This window comes from Emys orbicularis, chromosome 7 (assembly GCF_028017835.1).
Source record: "Emys orbicularis isolate rEmyOrb1 chromosome 7, rEmyOrb1.hap1, whole genome shotgun sequence".
Taxonomy (NCBI): Eukaryota; Metazoa; Chordata; order Testudines; family Emydidae; genus Emys; species Emys orbicularis.
Genome location: NC_088689.1, coordinates 108,843,833 through 108,868,802, shown reverse-complemented (window position 1 = coordinate 108,868,802; position 24,970 = coordinate 108,843,833). Strand labels below are relative to the sequence as shown.

The window sequence follows — 24,970 nt, the reverse complement described above, 5'->3', positions numbered from 1 at the left end:
ATCAGAATCTGCTGGATTTACAAACTTTCTGGTGGCAGCTGTCCTCGTGGTAGTTCATTAATATCCTTCCGTACAGCTTGTTCTATGTAGCCCCAATATTCAGATACAGATGTTTGGCTACCTAGTGTGCTCTATGATCTGCTTTTAACTGCCCACCTACCTCTGAGAAGCAAGTGTGATCCTTCATTGCCACCCAGCTAAGACACAGCTGCTAAGTCTAGGAGAATCACCCAAGAAATGACCATTTCACAGAATCGGAAGTGCTTGCAGGAGAACCTAATAACATTATGAGGCTCTTAGTAAATAAGTGGACTGTGAGGGTACATGTCATCTATCTCAATGCCCTTCCCTTCACTAGATGTTCTGAGCTTGACTAGCATTTCTGGCCATCTCCAGCTGATGAGGGGAAAAGGCCAAATGATTGCTGTAGAGTAGTTATGAGAGGAATGGACCATGGTGGGACAACCTTGCCATGGCTACCACAGTGCAGGGGTGAGGACAGTTAGCTCCTTCTTCAGACTCTGCTCCCTTCCTCAGTGACAGCTCTCTGAGCCGCCGAGATAGACATCATATAGTATATTAATATTTCCTCTTAAATAAAATTTTGACTTTACATCTTAAGTATCAGTAGCACAAGTAATTTTTTTTAAAAAGCAGCCCCTAGGAATATTTACAGAGTAGCTCATCTTGCCGAGGGGAGAGGGTTTGGTATCTGGAAGTCACACAGTTTGTGTGTGCTTAGTAGGTTTTAAGTATCTTATTCTACATTAGTCCTTCTCCTCTGTGAACTCTGCTCTGGTGCTGGGAATTAAACAGCTGTTAAACAACATGTCTTTCTAGAGTGCAAACTGGTAGGGTAGGACCCTACCCTTCAGGCCTCATGTGCTAAAAGAGGTTGCTTCATATTGGTTTGACCTAGAGAATTAGCTTTTCACCTTCAAGTATGGAATTATTCCTCTCTCCCCATCCCCAAGCTCTCTTTGCTAACTCTCTCTAATGTTCCCTTCTCAAGGATAAAGACTTCTTATACAGTATGTTCTGCAACTGCGGGAGCAGGGAAGGGGACCATACTCTGCAGGAGTAGAAACGGAATGAAATGAAAGATGCAGAACTACTGAACATTCCAAAGATTATTGCAGAATAAAAACAGCCTTGGCACATCAGGAATTCCAGAGAAAACAAAGAACATGGGAGGTGGCGGAGGGGCTTTTCTGAAAGGAGCCTTGTAGTACAATAACCAACCTGGAAAGTTTTCAGTGACAACTTCTGCTGCCATAACCCCCTTTCCTGCTTTAGGGCAATGGCCTCTTTAAATGATTGAGTGGTGTCTCCCTCCTATGTGACAGGAATGTCTATTCACAGCAAAGTATCCTAAGAGTCCCTCTAAGTTAAATCTTTTCCAGAGAGACTTAAAAACAAAACAAAACAAAAACAAAAACTTCCATCCCCAGAAGACCATTGAGAAGGTAACAAGGCGGCTTAAGTGTGGCTGGGTCCTCCAGCTGCTGAGACCTTCTGACCAATCCATGTTAGTATTTCCTTAAACACAGCAGTGCTGACCTCAGGCAGCTCTTTATGGAGAGCATGATAGGCCTCGTCATACACCTGCAATCAGAGAAAGAACACAGGTTCAGACAAAACCCCCAAGAACAAAGCAGCCCTTAGGTCCCACTCGCCGGTGCCCGCAATCCTGACATGCCCTGCACATGTCTCGTCGGTCTTCCTGTATTTCTTAGATATGGTGAATTATGAAAATTAAGGGACGCCACCAACTTGAGATCTAGTCTGTTTCAACAAGGGAGTTAACCTGGGAAATCCTGTTTCACACCTGTCCTCCCTGCATGCGTTTGCGGTGTTGCAATCACAATTCCTTCTCCTCCTGCAGTTCTTTCCGCTCCCCTCGCCATGCGGGGAAGACCCACCACCAGGAGAATGTGACATATGATCACACGTTCACATGTATGGCCTCTGATTTTGGGTTCCTGATTTGAGACACCTTTCTTCAGCAATGCTGAGCACCCGAAGCACTGACTGACTTCAGCTGGAGTTGGGAGAGCTCATCACCTTTGAAAAACCAGGCTCCAGGGCCCAGAGCCACAAAAGTGTTTAGACACAAACTCATTTGGTGCTTAAGTTTCCAGGTACAAGTTCCCTCTGTGCTTAGGCTTTGGCCTCTGGGCATTTGCACTGCTGTCTCACGCTAGGCGTCCATCCACCTAGCTCCTGCCTGAGCCCCGGAGCAACTCACAAACTGGGGGAAGGTGGGTGTTTGGCTGTCTAAGTCGCATGCAGGACCTGACCCTGTAGGCGGCCTCTGAGCACTGGATCCTGAGTCTCCCACCGCCTAGGTAGGTGACCTAACCACTGGACCTCAGAGTCATTCCCCCCCTCCCCTCTCTTTCTCTGGCCCAATGATTGTTCCATTGTGGATAAATACTTTTATAGTCATTGGGCCAGAGAGAGACCGTGAGAATAACTCTGTAGTCCAGTGATTAGGGCACCCATCTGGGAGAGGGGAGAGCCAGGCTCCAGTCCCCCTGCTCCCATCATTCCCTTTGATTATTTATCCATAGTGGAAGAGCTTCAAGAGGAGAGAGTGCCCCATGCTGCTCCACACCCTCTGTTGCAAGGGGAGTTTAATAGTGCAAACTCTGGAGATGGCAGTGATGTTATCAAACCTAGACCCGCCGTGCCCAGGCAGACCATTCCTTTGCCTAGTGCCCTCTAGTAAGGGAATCAAAGCCATGCAGATCCATTGTCGCTCTTATTTTAATCCCTATACAGTGTGTATGCTGAGAAGCACAAGTCTCTTGCGAGGGCTGCTTTCATGCACTTAAGCAGTGGATACAACCATGCACTTAAGCAGTGGATACAACCATTCCCTCAGAGTCTCACACCCGCCTTCCCAGTCTGTGTATCCAGTGAGCCAACTGTAGCATATCAAGCTTGCAACCCAACGAAAGGCAGGAAATATTAATCACACTCTTGGCGTGTAAACGCAACGGGAGGCGTTCCCACAACCCCATGTGTAATTTCACTCTTTTGATGCCTGGTATAGATAGTTATTTTTCTGACCACAAAAGCTTTTGCTTGGTCTCCCCGTCTCCCTTTCAAGCTCATTCATGTGCTAACAATTGGTTAATCAGCTGTGTGCTCTCTCCAAATGAGCAGATGTGGAATGGCTTTTGTTCAGTTGCTTTTGGAACGTTCTCGCTGTACCTTTACGCCGTGAGGTGGGCTTGGCGTGAAAGCAGCCTGCTCTGTCGCAGAGTCTGGGGGCACTGGGTTACCTGGTTAGGAGCCCAATCCTGGAATGTGCCAAGTTCTTTCAATTCCCTTGGATGTTCAGCACCTCCCAGAATCGGACACTTTCCCATGCTCTGCACTCTGTCAACAGCACCTGGCACCTGCTCTGACAGTGACTCAGTCAAATCCTTAAGCCTACACTGAGCAAAGCAGAGGCTAATCTGCACAACATTACACCCTTCAAATACAAGAAGCAAGGTGACCTTGAGTGTTTTGTCCTGACTCTGCACGGTGTCCATCAGTAAGTAGGAACCTTTGATGTCGCAGAGCTTGTCGGGCAAACCATGTAGCACCAGGATTGGCAGAGTCAATTTAGGCAGGGATCGCTCTATTTTGGCAACGGCATTCATCAGCTGGATGACAAAGGAGATCTTCATGCCCCCATGGTAGACCAGGGGGTCTGAGGTGTAAGATTCAACCTATTGGGGGGGGGAAAATCATTGTCAGCAACAGTCTGTTCTGAAAATGCAAGGCAGAGCCCTTCATGTGTGATGAGTCTGTTACCGTCTATTGCTTAGGCTACCCATTTCCCACCCTCAGTGGGCTCCTGTGCCATTTCACCCTCGATCGGGGTAGTCAATTATTTTTTGTCAAGGTCCAAATTTCTTGGTCAAGGTATAGTCAAGGTCCAGACTCCAGAGAAAATAATAAAAATAATAATAAATAAATAGATTTTGAGGTCCATTCAAAAGTGCCTGGTGGTCTGGATTTGGCCCAGGGTCTGCCTATTGACTACCCCTGCACCTAGAATGATAACCCCCATTAGCAGCCAGGGCCCATCACCTCTTGTGCAACTGGAAACTGGGCTACTCCAAGCTCCTCACTTACACCACTGAAAAATGTTCATGAGTCAAAAATGCTGGGGCAGGCAAACAAGCAGCATCAGTCAATGACTTTGCCCAAGGGAGCTCCTTTTTGCACTTATTCATGCTCTGCCCTGGTCTCCTACCACTCAAAGGTGGCAGCCTTTTTTCCCCCCATAGGCAGTTTTTCATTCTGCTTTATTGCAAAGATGATATTGATACAAACAATTCCTGAGTACCAGTTCTGTCTCTGGTGCTGAGTGGCCCTGCCATGAGTCACTTTATTTCTCTTTCCCTCAGTTTCCCCATCTGCAAAATGGGGATAAAGATATTTACTTGTCTTGCAGGAGGGTTGAAGGTACTGATTAGCTCCTGCTTCCAAAGCACTACTAAGCTGAGGAGCTCTGTGCTGGTGTTAAGTGTGTATGTGGAGATGGTGCCTGCAAAGATGATGGGTCTCGACAAGTCGTGCTGCCTTGAGCCCAATGGAGGCTGCTCTGCTCAAGCTGGAGCATTGCCTCTTGGGGCCTGTAGTCTCCATGGGCCACCCCTCTGTATTAAAGACGAAGGTAACTTCAATCTGAACACTTTATGCGCTCACTATGTATGGGCCTTGAGCTCCTGATCGGGCAAAGTTTTCCTTAGTTTAAACTATGACATAAAGTGCCAGGAGCCACCCCCCCCCCCCCAAAAAAAAACCAAAAAAACCCCCCAAACCCAGAAAACCACATACCCCAACATTTCACTTGCAAATTTGTATCCTTCTCTTACAAGCTGGCTAAGAGCAGAGAGTCAGCACGAAAAACCTGAAGTGATGAGAGTGCTGAAAACAAGGCACTGGACTAATCAGCACAGGGTCTGGGAGCTAGGAACGGGTAGTTACTGCATCAGGCATATCTACAGTAAATATTTGTATGCTGTATGTAGAGAAACGAGCGCTGGCAGCCTACGCAGGCTTTACCAGCTCAATCTTTGCCAGAGCGTTTTGATTATAGGTGGATCCCTGGCACAGCCGCCGATTCCTCTAAAGTCTGACGCGGTTTTAAAAAAAAACAAATCATCATTTATTTGTAGGTTGGCTGAAGGAAGCCTAATTTTTCTTCTCTAAGGCAGCGTTTCCCACATGGTGGGTCCTGAGCCACCAGTGGGTCGCAGGAAGTTTCTAGATGGGTCGCCACATCCAGGGCTGGATTAACCAGTCACCGGGCCATGGCCCAAAGCAAACATACACTTCTCCTAGCTCGGTGCGGAGGGGAGACCCCAATGGGGGGGGAGGGGGTTCGAAAGCAAGCCTGCCTTGCTCTCACCCCGCACCGATAGCGCCTGCCCTGCGGGGCTGGGCATCGCTCCCCACTCTGGGCGTTGAGACCTAGTGCATGAGGTCGCAGCGCCACTCGGGTTTCGCACGGCTGCCCCTCCATGACGAAAGGGCAGCCGGGCCAAACTGAGTGATGCTGCAATGTGCCAGGTTGCCATGCTCTCAGCAGGGAGCTGCACCCAGCCCTGTGGGGCAGGAACCGTCGCTGTGGGCTCTGTGTGGGGCAGGCTTGCTTTTGTACACCCTTGGCCTCCTCTCCTCTCTGCACCAGGCCTGGATTAGTACGAGACCATTCAAAAATAACCCCCCGCCCTGCACAGCAGCCTCCTATGGTAACAGTTCAATAGACACCAAAGTACAATGAATTCTTTGGCAGCTGACACGCCCCTCGTAAAGTCAGTCAATTACAAAGATAGTTATGCTAACCGATGAAGTGTTTTAAAATGTGCCCATTGCACCCTGCACGAATTCCAAGGAGCACCCAGGTTAGTCTAAACTCCCTCCTTACTGTGCTTACACAGACACCACATCCGAGCATTAGAAGGCTCAGAGATCGACTCTCTGCCCCAATCCGGTCTCTTTGACGGCCTCAGGTGGCACAAAGGGAGTGGAAACCATCACCCTTGTTCTGGATACTGCCCATGTGTGGGGGGAGTCCCCAGTGGATGTAGAGCCAGCCTCCCTCCCCACCACTCTTAGCACAAGAGATGCATTGGGGAAGGGACAGAATGGCTAGGACACAATGCACTCCAGCAATCCCTAGTTGATGGATGGTCCTTAGAGGAGCATAGCCAGCAGGCACAAGTTAGAATGGCCTTTAGGCTGTGCTAATCTTTGCCAGGGCTGGCCCAGAGAATTGGGGAGTTGTAATTAGCTACCTGATGCCCCCTGCTTGGCTGGCCCAAGTGCAGGAGAGAATCTGCCATCAGTGTCCAACTCAGGAGCAGCTCCTCTTTTTATTCGCAGACTGAGCCTAATTCCATAGATTATTTTAGCAGGGTGATTCTTTTCCTTTCCTTCCCCTAGCTGAGTTCTCACGAACTAAACAGTCTAAGGCTATGTCTACACTGCACTTTTGTCAGTAAAACTTTTGTCAATCCGGGGTGTGAAAAAATACCCCCCAACCGACAAAAGTTTACTGATGAAAAGCACTGGAGTGGACCGCGCTTTGTTGGTGGGAGACCCTCTCCCGCCGACAAAGCTACTGCCACTCATTGGGGGTGTTTTTATTTTGCTGCCATGAGAGCTCTCTCCTGCTGGCAAAGAGTGGCTACCCGGGAGACCTTACAGCGGCACAGCTATGCCACTGTAAGGTATGCAGTGTAGACACAGCCTAAGAAGAACCCTCATTCTCTGCTGTGCTGATGGTCTGGAGGGTGATTGGCCAGAGAGATAAGTCTCACTCGGAGCCCTGAAGCTCACCAAACTTGGGCTCTGGGTGACCCTTGCAGGGAGCAGGCTTCATAGGAATGGTCCTGCCACTGAGACATCCATGCTGCAGAGGTTGGAGAGCTCAGCCCCAGGAACTGAGAAGAGTGACCCACATTGCAACTGTCCTGATGGGTTATAGGAAACGAGAGCGAATCAGTCAGACCGCGAGGTCCCTGCCCATTTACTTGTGAATGTTGTCCCTGGTTGTCCCAGAGGCGAGCCTCTGATGGGATTAATGAAGAGCGCCAGCATCCGTGTGACTTTACTGGTAGTATGGGATCCTTTTCCTGACCATGTTGGTGCAGTTTGGCTTCTCCTCTGGAATCACTTAAACTTCTTTCAAACAGCATACTCTGCTGGAGGCAGCAAAGGGTCTCTTTTAGAGCCCCGCACAGGACTATTTTTTAATCCCGCTCCCGCTATTATGGCAGCGAGTCCTGCAAGACCCATAGGATTCCAGACCCGCTGCAGGGCTCTACACTCATCCTGTGCAGGGCTCTAGTCTATTTCCCCTGCCATGGCAGGTCCATAATCCCCATTACTGGAAACTCAAGTTATGGGCATGCTGGAGTGGACCCCAAAGTGAGGGGCAGTTACTGGAGGGGAGACAAATGCAGTATGGCTCCCCTCATCCTGATGACACACCCACCCTGAGGGTCTGAGATCTAGCCCCTGGGAAATGCTTGGAAGATCCCACTGGGGAGGTGAAATGCTGGCTGAGGTTGAGCTGTCAGGGCCTGATCCGAGGAGGCGGTAAGCATCCTCGACTCCCAGAGAAGTCAATAGGAGCTGAGCACCTCCCAACATCTGGCCCTCATTCAGTATCCACATAGACTCTTCAGTGCCTGGAAGTCTTCTCTAGAACAGCTCTGAGGTGGCACCATGGCTGCTGTAGGTACCTCTAACCTCCTCTGCATCCCCTACAGGCAGGCAGCCTTTTTCAGTGGAACTATACTCTCGTGAGATACAGCCCTGCTCGTTTTAAATATCTGTCCTGTTCTGTAAACTGTCTCGATCCCAAGAGGCTGCCTTTCATGAGAAGGAACCGCCCTGCCTGTGAACGGGCTCATGGAAAAAGTTACACTCTGGCTGCTGGAACACCCAGTGCAGCTAATTTTGTCAACTCTCGCTTTAGCAGCTGGTAACCTGACATTTTCACCCAAACCCACTGACTTTTCATCTGCAATTTAAACAAAAGCACAGGGTTCCTCTGGCTACTTAGCAACTGGCTTCCGCCTAATCTGGGAGTTATTTGTTTGGAGCTGTGTCACAGCACTGCACTAAGGCAACACAGCTTTGAGGGGTTTTGTTTTTTTACTGAAAGCAACAGATGAAGGACTCCGGGAAAAAAATCAAGAGGGGTGGGTGGCTGGATTGACAGACGTTGCCTTCCCATGGAGTAAAATAATGTAGATTAATTCATATGAGCTGCCCCCTTCCCCGCCCCCGTGTAGTGCCATAAATGCCAAGAGATGGCCTAATGGGTTTCTTTCTTCTTTTTCTCCCCCCCCCCAAACAAGGAATTTTTAGCTACTGAACAGCAGACAAATCTTTTGTGTAGATGGGGGGTGGGGGGATCTTTGAGAATGATCGACATTGTGAGAGGGATAAAAACAGCTAATGAAAAACAATCCTTATCGGAAAGTTAATGATCTGTGCATGGGGCGAACGCACTGCACAGGGCAAGTCTTGGTGAAAGGAGGAGGAAAAAAGGGAGAAGGCTTTATCTTGAGCCTTCAAAAGAAGGTAGAGAAAAAGGGAAACCCTTCCGCTGTGCAGCAGGGCAACTTGTAATGGGGTAGGGGATGAGGTTTAAAGAAATGTTCTCTAGAACGCTGGGTGTGCTGAGTATTAGTTGTAGGGAGGGATAAGAGAAACTGGGGTGACCTTCCAGGCTCCACATCACTCTGTCCACCTCAATCTCTGCTCTTGTTTCTTAACACTCCCCCCTTGTCCACCTTCGCTCTGCCAGCGAATCCTGACTCATCTCTTCCTTTGTGCCTTCTCCTACTCTCATGTCTGCATTCTCTGTTTAGGAAACCCTGGGTCACCTCTGCCTCCTTCCTCTGTTTCCTGTTCTTCCTTCGTTCTTAGTTACAGCTAGCAGGGCCCTGCTTTCCAGGATAGATACCTTGGACAGTGTCTGCATAGTGGATCTGGTCTAAATATTTGGATCCGGTTCAGTCCATTGATCCTTTCCAGCCCTGGCTAGGAGTGGGGTCTGTAGAATCCATCACAACTGCCAACTCTTTTTTTTAAAAGATTCTCTTCAAGATAGAACCATCCACCAGGTCTCCTGGTGCATTTGGTGTTGCCCATCTATTTAGACTGTAAGCTCTTCTTCTGGGCAGGGGCTGCATCTTTCCTTTCCATCTTGCACAATACTAAGCATGCTGTAACAATATTTAGCATGTTCTTAGCATCTTCCATCTGAGGACAAACCCCTTCAAGGTAGGTATTTTTACAACCATTTAACAGATGGATACACTTTGGCACAGTGAGTTTAAGTAGTTACATAATAAGTCAGTGGCAGAACCAGGCAGGGAAACCCAGGAGTCCCTGCTGTAACAGCCAAGGCACACTGTCTCCTAATATATAGGGTGTGGCTTTGATAGACCTTTTACTTTCTAAACCTGGTATCACTTATCCTTTACAACCTAGGAATATAATTCTTCCTTCATATGATTTTATTGTACCTTTTCTCTCCTCTGTTATTACTTACACAGAGAATTATTGGTAACACCTTCCATATGATGGAACACTAGCGAGTATGATGGTGTTCCTATAATAATGGAATCTGACCGTATTTATTTATTTATTTATTTATTTATTTATCTAAGTATGTTTTGTACATTTTTGTTATGATAAGGCTTACCAAAATATTTGAGGACATATACATTACAAAGTGGATGTATACTAATGCTTTCTATGTTGGTTCTTATACTGTGTCCAGTATTATGGAATCGCTGCATTTGCCCTATCTAATTCTCTCTTCTCTAGCTGAAAAATCTCAAAGGGCTTTTCAATTGTGATGTTTTTAACCCCGTGAAGTATTAATCCCCTTTTACGGGACAAGGAAACTGAGGCACGGAAAGAATAAGTCACTTGACCAGAAAATCTGTGTCAGAGCCAGGTACAGAACCCAGGCGTCCATGTGGTTTATCCACAAGACCAGTCTTCCTTCCAATTTACCTAAAGGGCAATTTGGCAAGTTGAATGTGCAAACAAAAGTTAAGTGTACTGTACTTTAAATATGTATTAACACCCTCTTTGCTCCTTATCTAGTCAGCCTGCATTCTGATGTCAGCATGGACAGGGACCCGCCTAGCCACCCACAGCTGGGGAATGCATTAGCATCTATTTAAAATAAGAATCCAGCTCATCTAGCCAGTCAGAGACATTGAAAAATTACAGCACGCCTCGGGGGCACGTGGGCTGCCACAGAAGTAAGCATTCAGTACACTTACAAAGCGCTCCTGCTTTTTAGAGACCCTTGGGTGCCATCTTCTGTCATTCCAGTTGATCTTAGAAATAAAACTAAAATCCTGATTTGTGATCCCTTCCCAGACACAGCTGTTTCATTCACTTTTTTTCCTCCTCAGCAGTGCAAATACAAACCTAAGCCTACATGTGGCTGTTTTGTACTGAAAGATGTGGGAGCCTTTTTAGTTGTGCTGCTGCAGCAGTTGTCAAGACATCTGGTTTTACCAGTATTGCCGAACCAGGCTGTCTATAAGCAGGAGAAGGGGTGTTGTTTTTCCACACAGCAGCCTGGTCCCACAAGCCTTGTCTAGACTGGCAAAAATGGGGGCCTACAATTCACAATGGTAGAAGCTCTAATTAGTTAGTTACAGTGGTTAAACGATGGGGCGGGGACCATCTTTGTACAGCACCTAGCACCATGGGGTCCTGCTCTATGACTGGAGTTCCTAGCCACTATCTCAGTACTATACAAATAATAGTAAGTGTAGATGAGACTCAAGCGTCTTTGCTACTGTATTTGTGTGAAAAGCAGATTTAGACAATATGGTCTTCAAAGTATCTGAGCCCTGCCTAAACTACAGCTTCTATCGCTGCTGCCCCATTGGAGCTGCTTGGTGGTGAATTATGGGTCCCATTTTTTTTGCCATAGTGACCATCACACAGCCCAGATCTTAGATCTCCTTCCCAGAACAGGACATGGATGCAGCGTGCACTGAACTGGTGACTGAATGGTTCCAGACTGGACTAGTCAGCTTATAAGCCAAATTTTCTGTTGGGCACAGATATTGACTGTAAGGGCATTTCACCCATTTCCACTAGCAGAGAATTTGGCTCGAGGTGTTTACACCATTACAGAGGGCCCGCAGTGACTTAAAATGATATTAACATCCTCACCTCCTTTTTGTTCCGGGAAACCACATTTGGGTCTATAGCTCCCAGCGTCAGATTTGGTAGAACAAAGTTGAGCACTTTAGCTGCAAAAACCTGTGGGAAATGAATGAAATAAATTAACTGGGCAGCAAGGAGAAGAAATATGTGAGCCAAAGCCTTAGCTAGCATAAACTGGCATAACATAGCACCATGAAGTCAATAGAGTGTCCTGATTTGACACAAGCTAGGGATCTGGCCCTATAGTTACAAAACTGTCACAAAACCAAAGAATTTGGATATCCATCGGCATCATTTACAAGAATGGGCACAAGACTATGAAATATTCATAACTGCCCTGACGCTACACTCTGCATTTCTTCCCCTTGCAGATGAGAGATCAAGTCAGAGTGGGAAAGGCCTGGCTTAAGAGCCTGCTAAGGGCCATTGTTTTATGGAGCTGGCGGTATCGCTGTTGCTGCTGCCCCTTCCTACCATCGCTCAGTTCTGATTTCAGGCTGCAGCACTTAAGTGATATTCTGTGCACTTTACAGTACTTGCCTAGGCTGGACTCTCTTTGCTAAGCACATTCTCCAGGGAGCCTGCAAATAAACAACAGTAAAATGTGTATGCATTGACTAAGGAAATCTATTGCTCGCTTGTCTCCTGGGAATCAAACACAAAAGCGTTCAGCAGCCTGAGCTTGAAGGCACTAGCATGAGAAAGGATATCCTTTATTTCAGTAACATTCCTCAATCCCCACGCCCAATGCAAGATTCTTCTCTGATCTTTGATAACTGCCTTCTAATTAAGTGGTCACCGCTTAGAAAAGATGACAATGTGTAATTGGCCTTTGTACTGTCTTACTGTATCCACAGATACTACCTGCAAGATTAATTTGTAATCTGCATACTCTGCTTGTGTTTGAAAGCATAGACTGTAATCCATTACATAGGACTGTCTGATACTCTTGTATCAAAGATACTATGCAAAGGAAAATTACCAGGCTGAAATTAGAGTTCTCCAAGAGTAGGAAGCAGTGAAGGCTCATAGTAAATATCAAGGAAACCCCATTCCTAGGGGGATATGTAAATCATGTAACTTTCACCTTGTACTCTGAATACCCCATTGGTACTCCAACCCCATGAGCCAAATTCATCTTCACTGAGGTCAATGAAGTTGCACCAGGAATGAATTTGTCACCATGGGTATAAATACAAGCTCATAACTTCAGATAAGATTCCTACCTAGGGATGGAGCAAATTTCCTCTGGCCTTCTTTAATTTAAGAATCATTGTTATTTGCTGTGTGTGTGTGTATTTATTTATACCCTCATGATGGGAGTCTTGCAAAGAGAGAGTAAATCTGAATTTTCCCACATGTGAGCACATGCTACTCTAATGAGGCTCACTTTTTGTTGTCATGGCTCCACATACTTGTGGTTACCTAATCTTTAGAACATAAGAACGGCCATACTGGGTCAGACCAAAGGTCCATCTAGCCCAGTATCCTGTCTTCCGACAGTGCCCAATGCCAGGTGCCCCAGAGGGAATGAACAGAACAGGCAATCACCAAATGATCCCTCCCCTGTTGCCCATGCCCAGCTTCTGGCAAACAGAGGCTAGGGACACCATCCCTGCCCATGCTGGCTAATAGCCATTGATGGACCTATCCTCCATGAATTTATCCAGTTCTTTTTTGAACCCTGTTATAGTCTTGATCTTCACAACATCCTCTGGCAAGGAGTACCACAGGTTGACTGTGCATTGTGTGAAAAAATACTTCCTTTTGTTAGTCTTAAACCTGCTGCCTATTAATTTCATTTGGTGGCTCCTAGTTCTTGTGTTATGAGAAGGAGTAAATAACACTTCCTTATTTACTTTCTCTACACCAGTCATGATTTTACAGACCTCTATCATATCTTCCCTTAGTAATCTCTTTTCCAAGCTGAAAAGTCCCTGTCTTATTAATCTCCCCTCATATGGTAACCGTTCCAGACCCCTAATCATTTTTGTTGCCCTTTTCTGAACTTTTTCCAATTCTAATACTGTATATCTTTTTTGAGATGGGGCGACCACATCTGCATGCAGTATTCAAGATGTGGGCGTACAATGGTTTTATATAGAGGCAATATGATATTTTCTGTCTTATTATCTATCCCTTTCTTAATGATTCCCAACATTCTGTTCGCTTTTTTGACTGTCGCTGCACATTGAGTGGATGTTTTCAGAGAACTATCCACAATTATTCCAAGATCTCTTTCTTGAGTGGTAACAGCTAATTTAGGCCCCATCATTTTATATGTATAGTTGGGATTATGTTTTCCACTGTGCACTACTTTCCATTTAGCAACACTGAATTTCCTCTGCCATTTTGTTGCCCAGTCACACAGTTTTGATTCTTTTGTAGCTCTTCACAGCCTGCCTAAGACTTAACTATCTTGAGTAGTTTTGTATCATCTGCAAATTTTGCCACCTCACTGTTTACCCCTTTTCCCAGATCATTTAAGAATATGTTAAATAGGACTGGGCCCAGTACAGATCCCTGGGGCAAACCACTATTTACCTCTCTCTATTCTGAAAACTGACCATTTATTCCTACCCTTTGTTTCCTATCTTTTAACCAGTTACCAATCCATGAGAGAACCTTCCTTCTTATCCCATGACTGTTTACTTTGCTTAAAAGCCTTTGGCGAGGGACCTTGTCAAAGGCTTTCTGAAAATCTAAATACACTATATCCACTGGACTCCCCCTTGTCCACATGCTTGTTGACCCCCTCAAAGAATTCTAGTAGATTGGTGAGACATGATTTCCAAAACCATGTTGACTATTCCCCAACAAATTATGTTAATCTATGTCTGAAAATTTTGTTCTTTACTATAGTTTCAACCAATTTGCCTGGTACTGAAGTCAGGCTTACCGGCCTGTAATTGCTGGGGTTACCTCTGGAGCCCTTTTTAAAAATTGGTGTCACATTAGCTATCCTCCACTCATTTGGTACAGAAGCTGATTTAAATGATAGGTTACAGACTACAGTTAGTAGTCCTGTAATTTCACATTTGAGTTCCTTCAGAACTCTTGGGTGAATACTATCTGGTCCTGGTGACTTATTACTGTTTCGTTTATCAGTTTGTTCCAAAACCTCCTCTAATGACACCTCAATCTGGGACAGTTCCTCAGATTTGTCACCTAACAAGAATGGCTCAGGTTTGGGAATCTCCTTCACATCCTCAACCATGAAGACCGATGCAAAGAATTAATTTAATTTCTCTGCAACGACCTTATTGTCCTTGAATGCTCCTTTATCATCTCGATCGTCCCGTGGCCCCACTGGTTGTTTAGCAGGCTTCCTGCTTCTGATGTACTATTTTGCTATTACTTTTTGAGTCTTTGGCTAGCTGTTCTTCAAATTCTTTTTTGGCCTTCCTAATTATATTTTTACACTTCATTTGCCAGAGTTTATGCTCCTTTCTATTTTCCTCACTAGGATTTAACTTCCACTTTTTAAAGGATATTTTTTTGCCTCTCACTGCTTCTTTTACGTTGTTGTTTAGCCACAGTGGCTCTTTTTTGGTTCTCTGACGATGTTTTTTATTTGGGGTATACATTTAAGTTGAGCCTCTATTATGGTGTCTTTAAAAAGTTTCCATGCAGCTTGTAGGGATTTTACTTTTGGTGCTGTACCTTTTAATTTCTGTGTAATTAACCTCCTCATTTTTGTGTAGTTCCCGTTTCTGAAATTAAATGCTACGGTGTTGGGCCGCTGTTGTGTTTTCCCCGCCACAGGGATGTTAAATTTTATTATATTATGGTCACTATTACCAAGCGGTCCAGCTATATTCACCTCTTGGACCTGATCCTGTGCTCCACTTAGGACTAAAACAAGAATTGCCTCTCCTCTTGTGGGTTCCAGGACTAGCTGCTCCAAGGGTACGTCTACACTACCCACCGGATCAGTGGGTAGTGATCGATCTATCGGGGATCGATGTATCGCGTCTCGTCTAGGTGCGATACATCGATCCCTGAACGCACTCCCCGTCAACTCTGGAACTCCACCAGGGCGAGAGGTGGAAGCGGAGTCGACGGGGGAACGGCGGCCGTCGATCCCGCACCACGAGGACGCGAAGTAAGTCAATCTAAGTCGATCTAAGATACGTCGACTTCAGCTACGCTATTCTCGTAGCTGAAGTTGCGTATCTTAGATCGATTCCCCCCCCAGTGTAGACCAGGCCCAAGAAGCAGTGATTTAAGGTGTCAAGAAACTTTATCTCTGCATCCCGTCCTGAGGATGGTACATGCTCTGGACATGTTCTCAAAGCTTTCACACATTTCCGGAACCCTCGCCAACTTGAGTCAATAGCAACAAACCAGCACAGAACTAGAATGGGCCTGGTTCTGATCTCACGTACCTCCAGTTTTACACTGGTGCAGCTCCCTGACTTTAGTGGAGTTACTCCTCATTTACAACTGCATGAGAGAAGAATCAGGCCGTGAGTGTATGTATGTTTGTGCATGTGCACACACACACATCCTCTGTGTGCGCATATATACAAATATTACTCATGCACAGATATAACTAATCTTAGGGTCAAAATGACTGACTGACAGTGATAAGGAGGTACTCGGACACCGTCCTCATAAGGAATTTCAGATATATGTGAAAAGCCACATTACCCTTGTAAATTTAGTGCAGGGGGCATCAGTCAATACAGCTTATAGCTCAACAATTCTAAGAGCCAAGGTCATTGCCACTGGAAAAATAATCTTTCACGTTATAAACCTGAGCTTCTAGGGTCAAAAGGTTCCAATGTGGCATCATTGATTTTGTGAGGGCCATGGTGATGGTCTATAACACAATGGGCTTTTCATTAAAAATACTGTGTTGTTAAACACCCTAGCCACATTTGATAGCTGAAGATTTTATCTCCCAACGGGTTTGAAGCAGCAGGTGATGCAATATGGATTATTTAGGGAGTGGTTGGCAGGCCAGACTCAATAAAATGGAGAAGATGGTAATCAGGCAGTTTTGGTCTGGGACAAAAGAGAAGTGAACAGTACATCCATTCAGGCATGGCAAACCATTCAATCTTACCCTTCTCCACCCCAGTCTGTAAGAGAGAGATCCCAGATTGAGATGGAAAAAAGTGTTTTGAGTCTGAGGGCTTGCTACACACCAGTCCGTATGGGTTTTTAACTAGAAGTGTGATTTAAAACTGATTTTGTTAACCTGGTGCAAAAGGCTTTGCGGGAACACCTAAACCAATATATACGTGTCTTATATTGATTTATCTTAAATTGATTAGGAACAGGTTTAAGTTAAACTGAAACAAACCACTCTTAAGCCAAAATAAGAGTATCTACACTGGGTTTTACCCCAGTTCAACTACATCATGTTTAAAACAGATTTAGTTAAAGTTAAGCAAACCAGTGAAATTTTATTGTGTGAAAATAAGGCCTGAGTGATCAGAGAAGTTGTAAGTTTATTGGGACCAGCTGACATCCAGCCACAAAGAAAAGTGAATGGCCCTGGTCAGTAAAGGCCAAGTGGAATGGAGAATTGTAACACAGGTCATACAAATTAGAGATGGAAAAATCTCATTGGGTCCCATCTAAACCTCTCCTGGGAGGCCAGTGCGGGATTGTTTCTTACAGAACATTTTCTAGGGGTTTATTCCACCCAGGTATAAATGTTTCATGCAATGCAGCCTCCTTCGGACGCAAACAGATTCCAGGGCTTACTAGGGACATGCTTTCTATTATTCATCTTACATTTCTCTTTCCATACTTCTATATGATTCTCCCTGGTTCCATCTCCTCGTGCCACCAGAAATAATCCCTTGCCTTCTTGCTGTTTACATCCTGCACATGCTTGAAAACACAGGGCCAAATTCTGGCTGCTCTTACCTAGGTGAGCAAGAAGGGAGGAAAGTGCATTTGTGCAATGAGTAGCCGGGTGCTTTCATTCTCTGTTGAGGGAGTCATAGGGCACACGGGGATAACACAGGCTGCATTTTTTTAAAGTGCATAGTGGCTGCCACTCCTGCATGTGCTCCCCCAGCACCCCTTGAGCTGTTCTGCCTGACTCTGTCCTCCACAGCCAGAATGCCTCCAGGTGCTGTCCCGGGTGCAGTACTGTTCTGTACCCCTCTTCTAACATGCTTGTGGCTGGTTAAGCTCTGTTCTACGGCAGCAGTGTCTGGGGGATCTGGGCCCCTCTTATGTTCCCTCTGATCATTATTTACCTAGGCCATGTCAAACTCTTCTTGCCCCAAGAGGATGAGCGTGATGGCCCTTGCTTTGTCACCAGGGAGCAGGTTCGGGCACTACAAGTAATAACAGCTCAAGGGGCTATAAGCACCACTGTTAAAGCTACCGACTTTCAGCCGTTCCTGAGGAGAAGAGCAGACAAATTACCTGATTGTTTTTCTTTGTTTCCATCTAGAGTTTTAGAGCTTTACTGTGCAAGGTGCTGTGTGTCCTATGGGGAGCCCAGAGCCCTCCTTTCTCGCTGACTTCACTGGGTGCTGAGGGTACACAGTGCCTGGCAGGATTGGGCCTCCAGTCATTTGCCTTTGCATGCTCTGTTCTCATCACAGACTCTCCTCCCGCTCCAGCGCAGGAAGAATTTAACCATCTAGATTTTTAAATCACTCTTCCCTTTTCCGATTTGACTAATTAAAAAAACAACTTTCTGAACCAGAGGCCACAATTCATTCTCCTTTTTGAATAAGTAGCATTTGCTTAGAAACAGGGGCTGATGGAGGAAGAAAGTGATGGCCGGATCTGTGTGTGTGTGTGTGTGTATTTTACATCCATTGCTATTACCTTGATAGGCGTCGCTACCTCTGGGCTTGCTACAACTAAAGGAGAAATTAACACCAGGCCTGAAAACTCGTTTGGTCTCTCGCAGGCAGTTAGGATGGAGATGGCTCCTCCCTGCAATACAAAAGCGAGAGGCAGCCTGAGCACTAATACAGATGATCATACTTCACTATTTGTACAGCATGGTGATGTGCCGGGCACTTTCCTGGCAGGTACAAAACAAAGTTCTCTGCTCCAGGGAGCTTCTAATTAGCTAGACACTTTGTGCAAGCAAAAGATGGAATAACTAGAAGCAAAGGGGTAGATTTGGTTGTTTTTTGGGAGGGGGAGGCTTTTGGAGAGTGGAGGTAGGATATTTTGTTGAGCTAGGCTTCAGTACTGCAAACCCTTATGCATGTGCTTAACTATATGCACATGAGCAGTCCCAGGAATTTACTGGATTATTCATGTGCATACAGTTTGCAGGTTCAGGGCTTGAACAAGCCTCTGTGGGGAGGACTAAAAATTAAAGGTCTCTTGGAAGTAATATAAATTTCACATGAGACATGAAGGAAGAGAAGTGGGGACTTGGGGGACTGGAGCAGAGAGGTGGCTGCATGACAGAAGGGGTGGAGATGAGCAGGAATGGGACACAAAGATAGCGAAAAAGCAGGCAGTAGTTTTACCCAGTATTTCCGAGTTATACTGGTATCCATGGGTAACAAAGTATTGTCACCTGGGAATGGAAACCATAGAAGTTTGGATAATTACTGTAGGCCCAAAATTATCCTCTTGCAAATGTCTCTTTCCTCATTTTTTCCCCCCAGAGCAAACAGTTACAGAGCTCTACAATCAACAACCTACTCATGGGCTGCAAGTTAAACAGAGGCGCATTCCCATGTAGTTTCAAGCCAAGTGTTGGCAGGATTGCAAAAACTGTGTGAGAATTGTAGGAACTGGGGTGCTTGGCTCGCTTGCTCAGTAAAGATCACAGAGGATTAGTTGTTAAGGAAAATGCTTGGTGAACTTACATGCTGCTGAAGAACCACTGGCTTGTTTAAATGGAGCAGCAGCAAAAAGAATCTCAATGACCTTATTTGGCTTGGTACTTGGAAATTAGCTCCTTGTTACAGAGGCTTAGAGCACAGTGAACTCTTAAAAGCATGCCATGTGCTTTAGATCAGAATTCTTGTTTATTGGAACATGGGGTTAAATCCTGAAGTGCTTATTCATTTTTTGTACGCAGGGACAATCACTGTGACACCAATAGGAATATTGCCTGACTGAATCCACGGGATTTGGCCTGTGGTGTCAGAATCCCACTTAAAATCTGCTCACAAAACCAATCCTTCTTTTGTTTTTCATCCCTAATCCTTGAAACACTGTCCAGTACAGTTGTGTAACTGAATGAGGCTACAGTGTGTCGCCATGTTTTATTCCCAATCCACTCACAAGGCCACAGAGTGTATTACCTCCTGGTTACGGGTTCAAATACAAACCTGGTTGTTGGTGAATGAAAGAAGTTACTATCTGCCAGTTGTTCAGTGCCCCCCCATGAGGAATGTAGGAACTCAGTCCGGTTCCTAGTGGGCTGGTAGGGATGTGCATCATGAATTAGCCCATTGTTGTAAATGGCACTAATTAGCATCCTGATCTCAACAGAAAGGCCAAGGACTGAATGGGTCACAGAGACTGAAGTTCCCTCTAGGGGTGAGGCAGTGAGGGGAAGCTTGTACAGTAGAACCTTAGTGTTATGAACACCTCAGGAACGGAGGTGGTTCATAACTCTGAAATATTCATAATGCTGAACAAAATGTGTTGGTTGTTTTTTCAAAAGTTTACAACTAAACATTGACTTAATACAGCTTTGAAACTTTACTCTGTGGAAGAAAAATGCTACTGTTAACCATCTTAATTTAAACGAATCAAGCACAGAAACAAACTTTCCCTTTATTTTTTAAATAGTTTACATTTAATACAGTACTGTACTTGGGAGCTTTTTTGTCTCTACTGCTGGCTGATTGCGTATTTCCGGTTCCAAATGAGGTGTGTGGTTGCCAGGTCATTTCGTAACTCTGGTGTTTGTAATTCTGAGGTTCTTCTGTTTCTTAATTTGCTTTTCTTATAGTAGGTTGTGTGATTCCCATCCTCCAGAATGGGATCCATAATGCTGTGGCAGATGTAATGATGACTATTAAGGTGTACGGTGTAGCATGCTTACCATGGAATGCCCCAGAATGAAAACTGGGATGTCTGGGTGATCCTTCTTCATGAGTTCAATGTGCTGCAAGCTGTCTCTGATGAAAACATGGAAATCTGACACGACCATGCGGTCACCTTCGCTCTGCCCATGGCCAACTGTATGGGGGAAAGGAAAACATTGCTTCTACATCACACAGAACAATATTAACATTTTACTTGGCACCTAGATACTCCAGATATGGGTGCATCAGAAATGCGATAGACAGGTAAGTAGGTGAGCAATGTTCTAGTTCCCACACACACTGCGTATTGCATAAATCCGGTCCCACTCAGCTTCCTTCCCCAATACCTCATAATGGATAACTTCAATGTCCTGTAGAAATACGCAGTACAACACACAGGACAGAAAAGCAAGCTTATGGCTGCCTAGGTCTTGTCTAAGAGCGTTGTTAATTCTTCACATACGCATTGGCTCCCCATCACTAGAGATAGGCCTGACTAACAGAGTTCAGATCTAGTCTCTGACTACTCTCAAGTTCAGGGGCTGTTCAGTTCTGGGAGTTTGGATTGGCCTATTATAGAGACAGAAGGCAGATGCCAAGTTCAGAGTTTGATCCTGATCCAAAGTTGCCCAGAATTTGTGGACGTTAAGATGCAGCCACTCAGATGCCATGGTGAGGGGTGCAGTATATACACATAGAGAGACAGATAATTTTAGATATTGGATTAGACCAGTGGTTCTCAAACGTCATTGCACTGTGATCAACTTCTGACAACAAAAATTACTACGTGACCCCAGTCCCCTGTGTTACTCTAGATTCTAGAGTCGAGAATCAGGGCTGGCATTAGGGGGCGGTAAGCAGGGCAATTTCCTGGGGCCGCAAACCACAAGGGGCTACACGAAGCTAAGTTGATTGGGCTTCGGCTTCAGCCCCGGGCAGCACGGAGTCTAATGATGGCCCTGGAGGCCCATTAAAACGAACTTGTGACCCACTTTGGGGTCGCGACCCACAGTTTGAGAACCGCTGGATTAGACTATTATAGGCATAGCAGGTCTCCTGCAAAATTCAGACTTGTGTACAAACTTTCCCGAATTCTGGGGCTCTTGGGACTCTGGTCTTTGATTTTGCCACGTCTGTTCCAGAAACAGTTTTTATATTTGGAGAGACCTGCCTTGTCCTCTCCTTCTGCTGTTTGGGGGCAATGGGTTAGTGCACTAGCCTTCATCGATGGAGAGCTGAGTTCAAATGTCAGCTTACTGTAGGGCCACAAGCGTGGGGAGGGTAAACAAGGCTCTCCTCCTAAACAAGTGGTAACACAAACCCCCAGCCTCCCACCCAGACAGTCTGTTTATGCTACACACAGCATTTGTCTTGTTTTTGATCAATTTTTAGTCTCCTCTGCCTTTTTTCCTCTTTGAAGTACACTAGTTACTATGGAAACAATGGTATCTTTAGTAGGGGAGGGATTAGTGACATCCATAAGCACTGTACAAAGTCCATTTATTAGCATGCCAAGGTTAGAAACGTATACCACACTGTGGAAACAACAGCGTATATATGATGATTATCATAACCACACACATTGTGTGATATATATAATGAATATAATTATTTTTTCCCAAAAAAGAGCCTTGCTGTTTCTGTTCAAAGTAGTTTGTCATTTAAGGAGATTTGGGGGAAATAAAAATTACTGGTTCCATGTTACAGGCTGGCCATGTCTGCCTCTAACACCCACCCTCTTCGCAGGTGTTGCTCCTGCTGGGAAATGCTAAGTGGGCCCTTCTGACTCAGTGATGCAGGTGTCTCTTACCTCCCTGGATGTTAGGGAGGTGGAGAGGAGGTTCTCTAGAAAGAGAGGATCTAAGGTGTGGGCTGAGCAAGCCAGAAGGAGGAATCCTGGGAGTAGCCAAGTCTAGGGAAAAGATGTGAGCAACACTTTATATGATCTTATTAATTTCTGTGTTTGAAATCAAATACCAGGCAGAGGGTGAGTTTGGCTTCCACACAGTGTGTGGACTGTGTTTGTAGAGCAGGTTGGGAAAGGCACTTGCTCGCATTCCATATTCTTTCTTAAAATCATCAGTTTAAAATAAATCTTATCACTAACTCTATACATGGCTTCATTTCCACAAAAGATTAAATTCTGCATTTACTTTAATATTTATTGGTCATTTAAAGCTGTTTTCAGTCCACTGATGTATGGAAGATACTTTGGGAGAAATATGCTAAATGCTTGCTACTGTCTCTACAAATGGCACAGTGATGTACTGTACCATGTCATTTGTAATATACTAGCATGTTGCCAACACGTGGGCTGATCCTGCAAACGCACTATTGATTTTAGTGCTTATTGCCCTGGTCTCAGAGTCAGGAAAGCACTTAAGTGGGTACTGTAGCCCCACTGACTTCATTGGCATTACTAAGAGTACTAAGAGTTGAATTTCTTGAATTGCTTGGTGGCTTTTGAAGGCTCAGACCCTCAGAGGGTCCCCTCTTTATTATATGTAGTTGATTTTTTTCTCTTATGATAGATCCTGCCATGAATAGCGTACAATCTTCTATTCTGTGTTTGGAAAGTTCCTTGCACATGGTGCATGCTACCACACTTAGGCCAGGTGTACACTAGAAATTTTTGCCATTATAGTAATGTTGGTTTGGAGTGTGACTTATTTTTTTTAATGACATTTCTATACTGGCAAAAGTCCTAGTGTAGATGCTGTTATGCCAGCTTAAAAATGCTTTTGTTGATTCTAATGGGACGTACATACCCCAGTGATACAAAAAGAATTCAGTGGAGCCAGAGAGCAGTTAGTGCACTCAGTTACACCTGGAGGATGGGTCAGGCCCAATTAAAGATTAGGCCCAGCTGTAGCAGAGTGGGGGTGCTTGAATTAGTCCCATCTGAGAGGAGCCATGGTCACTAATAAAGGAAGGTCTTCTGGGCAGTAGAAGGGAATCAGGAGGCTGAGGGACAGAGTAGGCCTTGAGATCCTGTCTCAAGAAGGGAGCTTTGGCAAAGGGTTGAGAGAGATACCGGGAAGCCACGGGGGTGACGTGAACTCCTGTGGTGAGCTTTGACAAAAGAACAAGACTCCAGAGGTTGAATTTCAGGAGGAAAGAGAGAGGTGCACAGAGGGCCTTGGAAGAAGCAGACAGGAGCCAGGTCTCCACGGCAAAAGCCCTGGAAGACACTGTTCAGGTCAGGAGTTGCAAAGAACTGTGCAGAGCCTGGGGAGGGGTGAAGGTCTGTGGATGAGTGAGCCCAGGTCGGGGCTGGGGAAAAAGACCTTGAGACAGGCTGAGGAAGGCAGCAAGGAGTCTGAAGCAGCAGATGTTCACTGTTTGCTACAGGGTCCTTGGAGAGGAACCCAGAGGACAAGGAGGGCCTGGGTTTCCCTACCAGCTGTGAGGAAGGTGGCATGTAAGCCCTGATATAAGGGGTGTAAGGACCACAGAGCCCAAAGTCAGGCCGAAGACCGACTGGCATAAGATCACTGGACTATTGTTTTGTAGGACTCTGTTACCCTGGAAGGGCTGGGACTAAAATCAACTGGCTGGGGATCTGGCGAGTCACAAGACAAAGCCCACCACAGCAGAGCCAGATTGGTTGTCTGCCGAGGGCTCTACAGTAGGAGAGCCTGCTATGGCGTGCCCAGCCACAAGGGGGGGCGTGCCAGCCAGTGAGTCACTCTTACATTGGTATAGTATATTTCACTCAGGGAAGTGGCATAAGCTATACTAAGAAAAGCACTATTTTGGTATAAGCTGTGTCTATGCTCAGAGGGTCACAGGTCTAGATATATTGGTATAGCCATACTGGCAAACCTTTTCTGGCATAGACCTGGTCTAAGGCCTGGTCTATACTTAAAAACTAGATTGATCTAGCTATGTCGCTCAGGAGTGTGAAAAACTTTGTGCGCTGAGTGCCGTCCTTAGGTTGACCGATTCCCCTGGCGTAGATGCAGTTGACAGAAGAATGATTTAATCAACCTAGCTGCTGCCTCTCGGAGAGATGGATTAACCACATCAACAGAAAACCCCTTCCATTGATGTAGGAAGTGTCTACGCTACAGTGGCAAGCTACGGTATTGTAGCTGTGCTGCTATAACGCTGCAGTGTAGACGTGCCCTAACTGGCCACTGCTCATTATGGGGAGATTTTTCAGCTACACAAATGGCAGTTAGATGTCTAGGGCTCATTGACTTTCAGAGGAAGTTAGACACCCCACTGCCATTTGTGCCTCTGAGAATCTTCACCTCTACATACACATCTAGTGGCATGCATGGCATTTTGTTTAATGATGCATATAAAGTCATAACACATTGCACTGAAATGGTACCTTTAAATCCAAAGACGTCTCAGCACTTCACAAATGTTTAGGAATGAACTCTCATAACACCTCTGAGGGGAAAAGCCATGTCAGTATGTCCAATTTTACAGATAGGAAAAGGCATGGGGAGATTCAATGAATTCTGCAAGCTGTCACAGTGATTTAATGGCAGAGTTAAGAATAGAACCCAGGAGTCCTGATTCCCTTCCCCCTGTTTTCACCCATTAGACAAGCATTCCTCTCTCAGATCTCATAAAACAACCGATTAGGGGGATTTTCCCCTGTCTGTGACAGGAGTGATGCATGTGTAATAAAGGGAGAACAGACTCCCCCTTCCCCTGTTAATATATTTTTATTTTTGGCATTGATACTATTATTGGCGATCCAGCAGTGTTAATGAGAGAGTCAGTGTAGATCACACTAAGAC

General features: G+C 45.5%; 1 protein-coding gene across 1 annotated transcript in view; it reads right to left on the bottom strand.

Moving 5' to 3' along the window:
* Positions 1-1,479: 1,479 nt before the first annotated feature.
* The window catches only part of MGLL (monoglyceride lipase), an 87,445-nt gene continuing 63,954 nt past the window's right edge, over positions 1,480-24,970 (bottom strand). Inside the window, exons 4-8 of the mRNA XM_065408124.1 lie at positions 20,231-20,367; positions 18,034-18,144; positions 11,236-11,325; positions 3,510-3,725; positions 1,480-1,605 (exon numbers count right to left, since the gene is read on the bottom strand). Of these exons, the coding sequence (XP_065264196.1) occupies positions 1,480-1,605; positions 3,510-3,725; positions 11,236-11,325; positions 18,034-18,144; positions 20,231-20,367 (680 nt within the window). The remainder of the gene's footprint in view (positions 1,606-3,509; positions 3,726-11,235; positions 11,326-18,033; positions 18,145-20,230; positions 20,368-24,970) is intronic.